Raw genomic sequence first — 15,691 nt, forward strand, 5'->3', positions numbered from 1 at the left:
AATTTATAGGGTAAAAGTCCTTGAGGGTAAAGGTCCCCTTGTAGCTTTCACTGAGGACATTCAACTCATATAAAAAGTTTTCCTGAAGGAAGAAAACAAATCTTACCACTGATGCATTTCTGTCATTATTGATTATTTTATGTTTACCTTGTAACAGTCGCCTCCAGGAACGACTTCCTCAATATATACCAATGGGCCTTCATTCCTGTTAATTCCACCTAGGATCTTTAAACCCAGGCCTGTTTCCTTAGTAACTGTAATCACTTGAAAGGCAGGATCCCTAGGATAAAATATATTAGCACTTACAGGTTAGATTAGAGGTCTATACATAGTTTTCTTTCAGCTATTTATTAGATCAAATTGTCAGATGTATATAACCCAAAATAGTTAATGCATACTAGCAATGATATTTGAAGAGTATCATTGAAAAGAAGTCAAATGAATTAATATTAGTATTTTCATTTCTCACATAAAACATAAAACAATTAGTGACAGCACTATGTCTATTTCTGAGAAGTATAAGAAAAGCAGTTGCTAAATGTTGCTTAATTAAATTCCAGGATTTACTACAAAGGGCCTGAGATTTGTTTTTTTTTTAATCTGTTTATAAGATTGGCTCTAAAACCAAACGTTTTAACGTATCAGGTAAACAACTTCATATTTATACATACTAAGAGCAAAATAAATTTACTTCCATGTGAATTTCAAAACATTATCCTTTTAATTTAGGAAAATTTTATTGTTACAAAGCACTTGCTTCAGTTGTAATTTCTGCTGCACATGAGAAATGCCACCAAAAAAAAAACTGCCAGAAGAATTCAACACAAGGTAGGTATGCCACCAAGTTGTATTTCTGAGCAAGTTGGTCAAACAAAACTTAAACAAAGTTAGAAACAAAGCTGGGCTTAATACATTTAATATTTGTAAAACCTTTGTTCTAGTTGTTTACACACACACACACTTTCATTTTAGACTATTTTGAAGAGTGAAATATAAAAATATATACAGGGGCCGGGCGGTGGTGGCGCACGCCTTTAATCCCAGCACTCGGGAGGCAGAGGCAGGCGGATCTCTGTGAGTTCGAGGCCAGCCTGGCCTACAAGAGCTAATGCCAGGACAGGAACCAAAAAGCTACGGAGAAACCCTGTCTCAAAAATCAAAAAAAAAAATAAATAAATAAATAAAAAATAAAAATATATACATACATATGCCTATATCCATTTTTGTATGTATACATGTCTATGCATTTGTTTATGCAAAACGGAGAACCAAAAACAACTGAAAGAATAACGATATTTATCTGTAGGAAGACTGAGGGCACAGGACAAGACAAGTTAGAGGAGACCTTCCCTGCTTGAACCTTGTAAAACATACTTTATCTGTTTATAAAATATTTACCGGCTTCTTTGGTTGCTATCCACAAACCACTTGGTAAGGAGCCTTTCTACAAGCCATCGTTATCTTTCCTACTTGAATTTGGCCTTTCCTATTGGATTACTTTAGTATCCAGAGGATACTAACAAAATCAAGTGTGAGGAAGATAGATATTTGCAAAACACTTATGCTGCCCGCTAGGAACCATTCTGCTACTGTTTGACAAGGTCCAAGTTAGCCTCCTGAAGGATGAAAGATCAGATGGAAGGAGGGGAATTCAGTCACCCAGCCTTTGAGCTGAGCTGACAGACATTGTTATGCCATCTATTGCCCACCAGAATTTTGTAGCCAGCCCACAGAACTATAAGGAAAAAAGTAATGCTTATTATTTTCAGACATTTGGGGATTGTTGGTCAGCAAAAGCTAAACTTAGATAATTTCAAAAGAATCAAACCAGATTTAAAAAACAAAAAACCCCACAATCTGTACCAGGAATTTTAATGAGCATGCAGGGTTTACTTTGTAGGTTATTTACATTTTACTATGGTTTGAAGGGGTCCCCCAAAGGCCTGTGTTAAAAGGCTTGAAATGCTACTAAGAAGTTACTGCTAGTATCTTCAAGAGACAAGGCCTAGTTCCAGGGCTCTAGATTCTGGGGGAATGGCCTGGGAGCGACACTGAGATCTGCCTTTTGGCCACTATGCAGTAAAGAGACCAGCAGGAACATGATGTGGCTGTGTCTCCACAGGCTCAGAGAAGAGGCGTGAACACACGCTGAAAACTGAGCCAAGAGTCCTTCATGTTTCAAAGTTGACTGTCTCAGGTGTTACGATCATGGCGATGGAAGGCCCACTAGCACACACCAAAGCCCCAGTAATCAACGTGTTATTTTACTCACAGCTCAGCATTGCTTCCCTAGGCCACACAGCCACAAAACAAAACTTAAGAGTGTATACCTTTCAAAACATATTAAATTACATTTTAAAAAATTACTTTTCAAGTAGGCTGGATGATCCTGCAGCAGATGTATATTTATTCATGCTTTCACCACAGTTGTCTTGGATTTAACAGCGGTGTAAAGGAAGAACTTGAAGAGTCTAAATATTCTTCTTTTCTTTAGACTGGAATAAAGAAAATTTTTCAAGTCTTAGAACATTCCAATGTAGCTCCAAAGTTACATAAAGACATTATATAAGTGGGACTGAAGAGACGATTCAGCTATTAAGAGCACTGCCTGCTCTTCCAAAGGTTCTGAGTTCAAATCCCAGCACCCACATGGTGGCTCACAACCATCTGTAATGAGATCATGTGCCCTCTTCTGGCCTGCAGGCAGACATGCAGAAAGAACACTGTATAAATAATAAATAAATAAATCTAAAAAAAAGACATTATATAAGTGTGGCAATAAACAACATAAGCCCTTATATTTTTATTGCTATATTTATCATGTGCTATGACATTTTAGTCATTGATGGTAACATCTGAACTATCAAGACAGCTACAGATAGATGGACTGATCCCAACATCGCTATGAACATATTAAATTCATGCTCTTTAGTACAGGTGACAAATGCAGTGATGTTTTCAGCAGTGATTACGACTTCCATGAGTGATAAGCTTAAAATGCAAAGGACTGGAAAGTGTCTCCTGTAAGCACAAGGCTATGGAGCTCAGAAAAATAATTACAGAATATAGCTGAAGAAAACAGAAATTCCTATCTCACCAATTCCCCCGAGAATCTTCTTGCAGATTCTATATAACTGCAGCTCATATTACTCCACTTCACGTGTTTCTTAAGCACTTTCCTATGAAAAGGAAAAAGACATGGTTTTAATGTCTTATATAACTCCACAGTGAATAATACAGCGTTGCTTAATTAAAATAAACTACATTCAGGCAGAGATTCACTACGGGTGTGTGAGAAACGCAAGTGAGGCCGAGGAACTTCCCTTTAACACCAGGAGTACACACTACATGTAATCCTTTAACTCTCTCTCATGAGTACTCCTGGGATGGAGAGAAGAGACATTCTAAGGATAAAGTGTCATTTTCAACCAAAAGCAGGTCTTTCCTAAAATTTCCTTTTAACTGTGACATGGTGTGATTGATTGAAAACAGCCAATACTTTAGGGTTGAAAACCACATCTGGATCCTTTTGCACAGTCCTCTTAACTAAAGAACTGAGCGAGGAGATTCAAAGGCATTGTGCTTCCCCACATCCATGCATAGTGCTTGCTTCCTCAGTTAGAAGTTGGGCTTTGCAGCCTACAGAAAAGATCTTGGCACTCATTTCTCCGGCCTCCAATTGATATTTCCAGGCTTCACTAAGTCTCAGCTTCGTTGATACAACAGGCCCCTTGAGCAGTGATGTTTCCGTCAGAGTACGCACACAGAGTGGAAACTTACCAAACTGTTCCCTTTATCTTACATTTGTTGTAAGTCAATCACAGAGTCAGAGAACTAGAACCAGGGGGTTTATCCTACCTTTTCCCCGACCATTGTACATAGGAGAAATAAAGACCTCTTCTCTGTAAAAACCAATGGAGCCCTGGACAAAGGAACCAACAATCCATCTTTAGGGACCTTAGTAAGTTATATTCCCTGGGCGTTAACAACATAGCTCGGCATTCCAGCACCTACAGTAAGTAGCAAGTGGGATAATGGAGGCACTCAGGTCATGAGTGGTCACAGAAATGATGCCATCAAGCCACTGCACTGCCAACAGCAAAACTCCAGTGGCATCAGTACTAACCCCTAGGAAAGGAGAGGTGATGACTTGAAGACACAGCTTTGATTGATACTGACTCGGAGCTTGGAGCCATTGTGCCATAGAGAGCTCAATTCTAAGAGTGTTTGCACGGACTTTTCAGACTGCTTTAATAATGGAGCACAGGGAGGTCACAGCCCTTAAATAAGGACGTTCAGATATAAAATAGGAGTAGCTACTGTTTATTGACACCATGTGTCAAAGATTATATGAAATATTTCAGAGGCACTTATTTTATTGTATATCACAGAAAATGTAAGAGATGTTAAGTTGAAAAATCAAGAATTACAACATTGCCGTGTGCTAGTGACTTGGCCTCAAAAGTCAACTAGCTTTCTGGAATCATCTCATCCTAATATAGGAATAGCAACACTAGTACAAAGGATGATATGAAAAAAGGAAGGAGGGAGGGAAGGAAGGAAGAAAGGAAGGAGAAGGGGAGGAAGAAAGGAAGGAGGAAGGAACGGAAGAGGAAGGAAGGAAAGAGGAAGGAAGGAAGGAAGGAAGGAAGGAAGGAAGGAAGGAGAAGGGGAGGAAAGAAGGAAAAAGGAAGGAAGGAGGGAGGAAAGAGGAAGGAAGGAAGAAAGGAAGGAAGGAGGGAGAAGGGGAGAAAGAAAGGAAGGAGAAAGAAGGGAGGGAAGGAGGGAGGAGAAAGGAAGCCCCAGCAGATTTCCAGTGGTTACTAAAGTGACTAAGATCCCCATCTAGTGGCAGTCTGTCCTCATAAAACAGGGGTCCTCAAGCCTCCTTGGAACACATCCAGAAGTAAGCATGTATTAATGCTAGTTTCTATACTGGATTTCATGTAATGACAAAATTTGAGTTTTAAACAAAATTCTATTTTAATGCATTAGAATTTAAGTGCCCAAATTATTTCACTCACTTAAACATGCTGAGCAGTGCACTAGCTGGTTACAGATAACAAGGAGCAGAAACCAGCTTCAGAGACAGACAAACAGATGCCAGAAGGTGTGGGTGTGCTGACAGTGCTGTTCACAAGGGGGCTGAGGAAGTGTGGAGGAAGCCTGCCTATCCCAGAATCATCGCTGATGTTTCTGTGTTTAGTCATCACTAACCATCAGTAGAGCCTGGGCCACTGTAGGTTTTCTAATCCAGAAGCCTCTCAAGGCAAACATTTTTTTTTTTTACACAAAATTTACAGAGAAACTATAGGATTTATCTATTATCACAGGCCAGAGGCCAAGGGTAACTTAAACTATTTTTCTAGCATTAAAACTCAAGCCTTTTCTAATCCAGCATGCTATGAAATAATCTTACGTGAAAAACACCATGCTAAGCCCGCCCAAACTGGATGTATGTTAATGGCAGTAACACATTATCGCTTTCCATGAAGAGTACAGAAACTTGTATAATAGCACGAGTTTAATCTTAGCCATCCAAACAGTCTCTGTGTGTGTGTTACTTGTCAACAGCCCTGCAACTGTGGATGCACACAAGTATATGGTGCCTCTAATTGGAGGTCAATGTCCGGTGTCTTTTCTTTCCCGCTTTCTCACTTTAATTTTTTTTTTTTTTTTTTTTTTTTTTTTTTTTTATGAGACAGCATGTCTCGGTGAATCTGGAACTCACCAATTCAGGCTAGCTGGCCAGTGAGCTATAAGGCTGTAATAATAAGAGTGGATGGCCACCCTAGGTTTTTTACATGGATTCTGTAAACTCAGGCCTTCCCGCTTGCATGGTAGACATTTTACTGACGAAGCTATCTCTCCAACCAAATCCAAGATTATTCTTTAAATTAATTTTTTTATGTAAGCTCCTTCTCCCATGTTCATTTCCTACCTCCGTATTTTATTCATGCATGTGTAGTGTAAGTGTATTTGTGTGGGCATGTGCATATGTGAGCATGCAGGCAAGTACCTGCGGAGAGGCTTACATCAGGAGTCCTCCTTATTCCCCATCTGAGATTTTGAGGCGGAGCCTCCCACAAAACCTGATAGACAGAAATGCCTCTCTAGCTCCTGAGCATGGGGTTGACCAAAGGATGCCATCACACCAGGCTTTTTATGTGGGTACTGGAGCTTACCAACTAAGTCATCAATTCCATTTCTGTACCCCTGGTTCTTTTATACAAGCTTGTACACCGTTTAACCAATAGAGGTTTTAGCAATGTTATCCACAGTCACACATAGAAGCATGACACATAAGCACCCACCACTTTGACAGAGTGATACAGAAGTAAACATTTTTTTTTCTTTTACTGAAAATATAAGCACTCAATGAAATATACTGCTTCTCTAACTTGCTGAGTCAGAAGAGAGACAAGATTAGGTCAGCAGAAACAGAAACTGGGAAACTACAGAATAGCATTTTCTTTAATAAGATGAATTCATTTCAGAAAACTAGGCTTTACTGTGATATATCAATCTTTCCTCTTATAACTTAATTAAACTATAAATAATCAGAAATCTTATCAGATAAAAAATATCTGGCCATCATGTATACAATCTTTGATTAAGACTTGGTAATTTATAATCTCAACAATTTCTAAAATGAGACATTTTACTATATCAAATGCACAAAAAAGTAAAATAGGTAGGCATAAAATAAATAAGAAATGATAGTAAATATTAACAGGATGAAATTACCAGGCATGTCATAAAGAAACTGATACAAATTTCAACTACCCCCCCATAATGTCTGTTATTCTAAATGTCACCAACATGATTAATTCCTAAATTTTTTGAAGTCTTAATGAAAATTGTATCTTAAGGAAGCCAGAGATTTTGTTTTAAAAAAGGTGCTTATTTTGCCACTTTCTATATTTTTTCTGTTCAATATCCACCCATCAGCACTAAAACTGCAAACACAGTTTTCTCTCTCTGTTTTTGGTTGTGGACATTTTATGTAAACACATGCGGCTATATCCACTCATCTTTGAGGATTTCTGTACTTCAGTGTGAAATAGAAACTCCTTTCCCACTCCCAGGTAAATAAGTCAGTCCCGCGTATTTTCTTTTGAGACTTTATGACTTCATTTAAAAGTCCTTGATCACCGCCTTAAGACGGATGTAGAGGACATCCTGGCTTTTCTCCCTGGAAGATCATCCCCACATCTGACCACACTTACAAGCTGTTTACCATCTCTGATTTGAGATGCAACCTTCAGACTAATTCTTGTATTTGAATCAGTTCTTGCCATTTTCATTTGATTTCTTTGATTAGACTATTTATTCATGCACTAAAATTAATTAATTACAATAGGCTTTATAATATATTTCTACATCTTATAAAACAATTCTCCCTTTATATTTTATTTAGTCAACTTTTCCTAGTTGTTTGGGTTTTATATGTATATATTAATTTCAAATTTTCCTTAATTAAAAAAATGAAGCAATGGTATGTTAGAAAATTATATTATAAATGAGAAAGTATTAGTACCGATTTTTATGATCCTATTCTGATTCAAAGAACTTGGTATATCTTTTGTGATAAATTCTTTTGTGAATTCCTACAGGGTTCTAAAGTTATCTTCATATCAATCTTGTAAACTGTAAGTTAGTTTTTCAATATTTTTTTCTTAAAACTTTTTTCAAAACCTATTTGGTGGGACAAGCACGAGTGTTGTGGAATCTTAATTTGTGTTCCATTTGTTTATACCATGGAATATTTGTTTAATGATGCAAAGATGAGTTGCATTCTTTTATGTTGCATTTGTTTAACTCTGTGAAGCTGTGTTACTTTGCCTGTCTATAACACCTGATTGGTCTAATAAAGAGCTGAATGGTCAGTAGTGAGGTAGAAGAAAGAATAGGTGGGCTGGTAGGCAGAGAGAATAAATATAAGGTGAAATCTTGGAAAAGAAGAACAAAGAGAAAGAGAACAAGCAGAGGAGGATGATAGAGGCCAGCCATAGAACCAGTTACGGAGTAAAAAGACAGGAAGATATGCAGAAATGGAGAAAGGTAAAATCTGAGAGGCAAAAGGTAGGATAATTTAAGAAAAGCTAGTTAGAAACAAGCCAAGCTAAGGCCAGGCATTCATAAGAAATAACAAGTCTTGTATGTAATTATGTGGGAGATGGGAAGCTGATACTCCAAGAGTAAAAACAACCAACAACACATAAGGACCTGAGTTCTATCCCCAGCACCCCTGTATAAGGCTGAGTACCCTTGGAATCCCCGTGCTGGGGACTTGAGAAGGGAGGGCCACTGAGGCTTGCTGGCCAGCAAGTATAGCAAACTTACGACTTCCACTGTTAGTAAGAGATGCCTCAAAAATATGGGAGAGTGACAGAGGACACCTGATTGCCACTCCCAGCCCTGCAACATGCCCATACACACACTTAAGTATGCTCACTCACACATGTACACTGAATACATACACTGGCACTTACACACCAACTACTTTGTAAATGATGAAAAGATTTAACTGTAGTATCTTCTAGGAAATAATTTCTCTCAGACTCCAAGCTCTGTAAACAATTAGATGTCTTAAATGGAAAAAGTTACTAGCAAGCCAACACACAGCAACACAAGTGTATACATGTGCATGCGTGCATGTACATACACACACCCTTTTATCGTAAACTGCCCGTCTGCAACACATTGATTTATATACAAGTGCATCCTAACACCTCAGCACACACATGCACACAGACTCTCCTTATCATAAACCATTGGACTTCTTTCTGTTGTCATTTCAAATATTAAAATAATACATCTCGAATACTCATAAGAGCTTTTACAAGCACAGTCTAATACCTACCCTTCCTTGACAGCGTGCTGCTATATTCATTTCAAAGCATTTTACAAACTGTGAGGTCAAGAAACCCCAATGTCTTTGAAACCATTTGCCCTCAGTAAAAAGATCACTAGAAGGAAAAGGAAGGAAAAAAGTGTGATACCCAGTCAAGAAGAGATTTGTTGGTTTAATATCAAGACTCCAAAATCTAATAATGATGATAATAATAGTAACTCATAAGCCCCCTAAGAAAGCTTCTTTTCCGAGACTTCCGGCCATATAATAGGTCTCTGAAGATGCGTTTCACTATTCCAATCAAAACAGAGGGGACTGTTAGATCACACTGAGTGGAAGGACTTATCTTGTATTGGTAGGGGAGTAGAAAGGTGCTCAATGAGGCTCTTCCTAAAGGAGAGGACTGCTCCTCTTTCCAAGGATATAAGAGTAAAATTTTACTGGGGCTGGGGTATTCACATGCTATATAAAGAAACTAGTTTCTGGATAGAGCAGTAAGGAAATATAGGATACAACATGATTTGCTCACAAAAGATATAGCTAATTAGTCATATTTATCTAAAGAAAGGTTTACAAAACACTCTTTGAAATAAAAATTTAACGCATAAGTGATTGTGCACAATAGAAGGGAGTATCAGTGGGCATGGCTACATCCCTGTGATACCAGCACAGGGAGGTTGGGGAAAGAGGAGGCTCATGAGTCGCATGAGTCTTGAGACAGGGAGACCCTGTCTCAAGAAAGTAACAAAAAAGAAAAAGAAAAAAAACCAAAACAGAAAAAGGGAAAAAGAGAAGGTTAGAAAGAAATGAGAGGGGAACACAAAACATTTTAAGGACAGGCTTTTGGGGAGCCATAAGGAAGTAAACACAAACCCAGGGTTTTTATTAAAGTCAAGATATCTTTTTAAAAGATAGAGGATTTGTACTTATTCTTTGAGAATATCATACATGTACATAATGTGTTTTGATCATATTCAACCCATTTCTTTCTCCAATTCCTCCCACACCCACTTTACAATCTCATGTCTTCCTATTTTCTCTTTTCTAAAAAGTAACCAGTTGGATCCAATTAGTTTTGCCCATATGTGCACGGGTATGGAGCCATAGGATAGCTTCTAAAGATGGGTATTGCAACACTTTATGGATAGTAAGAGCTGACTTAGCCAACATATAGAATATCTGCTCATGAATGCCATCATGAGTAGTTCACCTAGATGGCATTTCTTGGCCTGTGTGCAGATATTTTTGTCAACTGGATACAAGCTAGAGTTATCAGAGAAGGGAATCTCAATTGGGAAAATGCCTCCATAAGATTGAGCTGTAGGTAAGCCTGTAAGGCTGATGTGGGAGTGTCATATATCAATCTGTTGATTTCATTGGTTAAGTAATAAACAAACTGCTTGGGCTCATAGCTTAGAACATAGGTGGGTGGAGTAAACAGAACAGAATGCTGGGAGGAAGAGGAAGTGAGCTCAGACTCCACAGCTCTGCTCTCGGGAGCAGATGCCTCAGAGAGACGCCATGCTCCCCGCTCCTGGGAAGATACACTCCCGGTAAGACCGGTGCTCACTAAGACCGGTGCTCACAGATTATTAGAGATGGGTTGATCGGGATATCAGAATTAGCCAGTAAGGGCTAGAGCTAAAGGGCCAAGCGGTGATTAAATGAACACAGTGTCCGTGTAATTATTTCGGGTAGAGCTAGCCATGTGGGCGGCCGGGTGCCGGGACGCAGCCCGCCGCTCCTATTACTACATAAGGCATTTTCTTAATTAGTGATTGATGGAGGAGGGCCCAGTCCATTGAAAGTGGTGCCATCCCTGCCCTGGTGGTCCTGGGTTCTATAAGAAAGAAGCCTGAGCAAGCCACGAGGAACAAGTCAGTAAGCAGCTCTCCTCCATGGCCTCTGCATCAGCTCCTGCCTCTAGGTTCCTGCCCTGTTTGAGTTCCTGTCCTCCAGTGATCAAAGTGATACAGAACTGAAAGCCCAATAATCTTTTTCTTCCTCAACTTGCTTTGGTCACGGTGTTTCCTCACAGGAACAGTAACCCTGGCTAGGACGATACAGAAGCGTGCCACAACTGAAAGAGTGCTGGCTGTCTCAGGTCTGAGCTCCACTTCTGCTGCCCAGCTAGCCCAGGTATTTGAGAAGCCACTGACTTACATGTGGAACAGCAAGCACATGCATCTTCTAACTTTCACTACAAGGACTCCTGTGCTTTTGGAGGGAGGACACGGATCGTGTTTCTGATATCCATGTCTCTTAAGATGATTGCAGGCAAGGAGCAGCCTGTGATCAGGTCATCTGTGTGGAACCCAAGTGGGAAAAGCATGCTAGTCTAGCCACCTCACTCTGCAGTCACTTCAAAGGGAGTGAGGGCACAGTGATGCTGCCTACCCAGTAAAAAATAATATGTGAATATGTAGTGTAGCGAGCTGAGTGGAATCACACCTGATGGAGATGTATAGTCAACTCCTGAGATGGCTAAGGCCTGACCTATGCCTGATCACACAATGATCATCAGCTGCTTGCATATGCGTGGGCCTATGGGCAGTGCCCACCTGGCAATCCGGGATTGGCAGCCCATGCCTACTTAAGGGCTGGGAGAGGTTTGCCCGGTGAGAGAGGGGAAGGGAGAGAGAGAGAAAGTGAATAAAGTCCTGGAATAAACTGCAGTGAGAAGAGCTCCGGTGTGTCGCACGTCATCCTTGCTGGACGAGGTGAGGTGTGACAATGTAGTTTTACAGATGGTTTAGAAATGCCCAACACTGGATCTCATATTAGAAAAGAAATATCCCCTGTTGTGAAGTAAGACCTGCAGGTTCAGATTTTCCTTAAGAACAAAATGAGCCAGGAGGTGCATGCCTTTAATCCCAGCACTCAGGAGGCAGAGGCAGGCGGATCTCTGTGAGACATGAGACAAATGGTTCTTGAACAGCAGCACACAAGTGGGTATCTACAGAATATGAAGAAGTGCAGCTGGACCACGGTGAATGGAGGCAGGACAAGAGTACAGAGGTAGGAAGGATCTACACTACCTAACCTTGTGCACAAGGGTAAGGAGCTTGGGTTTTGGATTGATTTTAGTTCAAGGAATAACTTGACTGTTCACTGGAGACTGAGATTTTCCTTTTGCCTTTATTCTGTCTTTAACCATCTAAGGTTGGGCTCTCTGGTTCTGCATTTCCACTTGGTTTTGGGCCTTTGCCTTTAACGTTGCTTATTCCAATAGGTAGATTGTTCTTTAGCTCAAACAGAATGTCAGTCAGTGCATTTGAGATAAGACAGGTGTGTATTGTGTGTGTGTGTGTTTGTGTGTATACTCATTTCTAAATTGACCAGGACTGGCTATAACAAGGACCTAATATAAAATGAAAACACAAGGTTCCACATTAAATAACTATTAACATATTCAAGACAGAAACAAGCAGAGAATCAAGTCAAGTTCAAGAACTATTTAAATTAGAGGGACATTTCAGAGTAGTGTCCTGTAAGACCGGACAAGCCACATATTCACAGAGGTGGCTTTACTATAATAAATGTTACTTGAATGAGGAACATATGCAGTGCATAAATGAATATTTTCTATTCATCATATCTGTTACTTAGACAAGCTCATTAACACCCACTAGAGAGGACCAGTCTATCAAAAAGGCATAAAAGCAGCTGTCAGGAAATAAAGAAGGAAACTAAGAAGTTCTGCGGCAACTTGATGGCATCGCTGTGCACTAATGGGGATATAGTGATTATCTAGCCTGATTTCAACTAAATTACAACTCATTTTTCTTACTATTTATATAAATATGTATTCCTTCATACTGTGAGCTCAATTATTGTAATAAATACTCCAAAATAAACAGCTGTTAATTCTATTAAAATAATTGCTAGGTATCACGTTGCTGGATGAATCCAGGAATTTTATTAGGCAAACAAACTGCTGGGAAATACAGATATTTAGACTGAAGCTGCGATTACATTGTGCTTTTAAAATACTGAAAAATATGAGCCAGGCATGAAGGTAAACATTTTAAATCCCAGCACTGGGTTTGGGAGGGGATGTGTGACAGAGGCAGGTGGATCTCTGAGTTTAAAACTAGAGCTTCATCACCTTTAAGTTTACAGAAAACAAACAACCAGGTTAGACAACAATATGTGACAGCAAGAGGTTTATAGGGCAATTTATTTTACCTTATCAGTGGAAAACGAGACACGACCCTAGCTAACTAGAAAGAGTTTACCAGGTTTAATTATCTTCTGCTGAAGAATGCCATTGGACATTAGGTGCCAAGTCTTTAGTGCCAGTACAGGCTTTACATTTTAAACGTGCGGCCATACTTCTAGCTGCAGAACAGGGTTAGAGTAGCCCGGAGGAGTTCACATTCCATCCATGGTGGAGCACTCCTCGGCATTAGTTACCACTGTGATTTATGCAACATCATGAACACACTCAGACTCACCAAATTATAGCCTGGGGTTAAGCATTCATCCAAAGCTGTAGAGAAAAACAAATTCATTTCGGCAGCTTCTAATACTGCAGTATTCCTCTAGCCGCATATGCCAGTCTTGTATTATAAGATCCTTGACCTCAGGCCTCCACACTGTTTTCTAACTTCAATCTTATGTTTAATTCCGGTGTGTTCTAGTTCAGAAATCATTTTAAAATATGCTGTCTTCTAAATAGACAACTTAGCACATTCATGATTTTAATCAAGGCAGAAGAAACTTGTCCTGATATTGAAACGGAAATGGTTCATTTGTTGTTACCACTGTCCATTGCAAAACTGCTTTCTATACAGGGCACAGAAAAATACCAGGAAGCAAGGAGTCACAATCATTTTAAGCATAAGCTCCAGCTGACACTACCCAGCTGACTTTGCTTGTGCAAGTTACTTCAATGCTTTCAGTCTGTTTTTTTTTCCTTATCTACAGAATGGGAAGATTGGCCTCAAAGGGGGCTGGGCTTGGGAGAGGGTAGGGGAAGGGACTATATTTCCAGAATCAAGCTTCTCCTTTGTGGCCTTCCTTCCTTCCTTCCTTCCTCCAGGTCTTCAAAACTGCCTGCCACTAACTATAGTCACTTTGCTTTTGGCTTTGCCCTCTTTTCTTTTGTCCTGCTGAATGTTTAGATGGTGCCCAAAATGGAGCATATTCTTTGGGTTCATATACCAGGCAGAAGCAAGCTCACATGCCTATGGCCAAGTTCTCAGCTATGGTAATTTGCTCAGATACTGGGGGAAACAAACAGGTAGTCTATATATTAAAAATAACAGTAGACTTACTTCTCATGTTGGGCACACATACACAACTGTAACTATACATCCAAGTTGTCTGGGTCTGTTTGAGAAGGTCTAGGGATAATGACTACTTCCGGTTCCTGGTTTTATTTCTAAATATCACTCTCCACTATAGGAAGCCAGGCCCTTGCAGTAACGGCTAATACCAAGGTTAGGGCAGGAAGAATGGAAGAGGAGCATGCCAACTGTACCATTCACCCTTAACTAGAACAGAATTCATGGGTCTGTGTTGATAAAAACACAGAATCAAAAATATGCAAAGGAGTTAACACTCTGCCTTGCAGATACTCCCAATAGCTTCTCCCCACAAAATACATTAATTGCATCTTAATGAGTATAAAATGATTTTATGACCCTTGCAATAAAGAAACTTGGCTGGGTATGGTGGTGTACATCCCTAATTGCAGTGCTGATGACTGACATAGAAGGACTGTTTGAAGCCAGCCTGAGATTCTCTGAGAGACTGTCTTAAAACAAAAATGTAAACAAACAAATCCTTGAAAATACATATACTGGCAGGTTTTGACTGTCAACTTGATACAAGGTAGTTATCAGAGAGGAAGGTGCCTCAGTTGAGGAAAGGCCTCTATGAAATCCAGCTGTAAGAAATTTTCTCAATTAGGATCAATGTGGAAGGGCCCAGTCATTGTGGGTGGTGCCATTCCTGGGCTGGTGATCCTGGGTGCTTTATGAAAGCAGGCTGAGAAAGTCTGGAAGCAAGCCAGTAAGCAGCATCCCTCCATGTCCTTAGAATCATCTCCTGCCTCTGAGATCCTGCCCTGTTGGAGTTCTTGTTCTGACTTTCTTCAATGATGAATAGCAATGTTGAAGTATAGGTCAAATAAACCCTTTCCTCCCCAACTTGCCTTTTTGGTCACGACATTTGATCACAGAACTAGAAACCATAACTGAGACATTACATTTAGTAAAGAGGTAAACACCTCACAGTCATGAATCAAGTTGAATTTATGCGATCCCTAAAGAAATTCAATGAGACAAGCAGCTCACTTCTGTGGTTTCTATCAGAGGCTCATAAACCATGAGAAAGCACCGCACACAAAAATCAGACACATACTGAGGACACTATAGCTATTAACTAGCTGCTGCTATTTAAAAAAAATCAAGGCCATGTGGAAAGGCTAAAGAACTATTTCAAACTGGTGAAAACTAAAGAGGTAGGACAGCTAAAAACAAGGGACCATCCTAGATTGAACTGTAGACAAAAGCTGGAAATAACTGGGACAAGTGGTCTCTTAGAGTTTCTATTGCTGTAAAGAGACACCATGACGACAAGTCTCATAAAGAAAACCAATTCATTGGGTGGCTTACAGTTTTAGAGGTTTAGTCCATTATCTTCATGGTGGGGCATGGCAACATGCAGGCAGATATGGTGCTGAAAAAGGAGCCACAAACTGATCCCACAGGCAGCAGGAAGTGAGCTAAACTATGATGTGGGAATGATTTCTTATTAATAAAGAAACTGCCTAGGCCCATTTCATAGGCCAACCCTTAGGTAGGCGGAGAAAACAGAACAGGAGGC

General features: G+C 39.8%; 1 protein-coding gene across 1 annotated transcript in view; it reads right to left on the reverse strand.

Annotated features, from left to right (window-relative positions):
• Stxbp4 (syntaxin binding protein 4) overlaps nucleotides 1–15,691 on the reverse strand; it is a 166,100-nt gene that overhangs the window by 144,314 nt on the left and 6,095 nt on the right. Inside the window, exons 2-4 of the mRNA XM_005350526.3 lie at nucleotides 3,098–3,179; nucleotides 2,368–2,495; nucleotides 148–280 (exon numbers count right to left, since the gene is read on the reverse strand). Coding sequence (XP_005350583.1) covers nucleotides 148–280; nucleotides 2,368–2,414 — 180 coding nt within the window. The 5' untranslated portion in view covers nucleotides 2,415–2,495; nucleotides 3,098–3,179. The remainder of the gene's footprint in view (nucleotides 1–147; nucleotides 281–2,367; nucleotides 2,496–3,097; nucleotides 3,180–15,691) is intronic.

Source organism: Microtus ochrogaster, chromosome 7, assembly GCF_000317375.1.
Source record: "Microtus ochrogaster isolate Prairie Vole_2 chromosome 7, MicOch1.0, whole genome shotgun sequence".
Lineage (NCBI taxonomy): Eukaryota > Metazoa > Chordata > Mammalia > Rodentia > Cricetidae > Microtus > Microtus ochrogaster.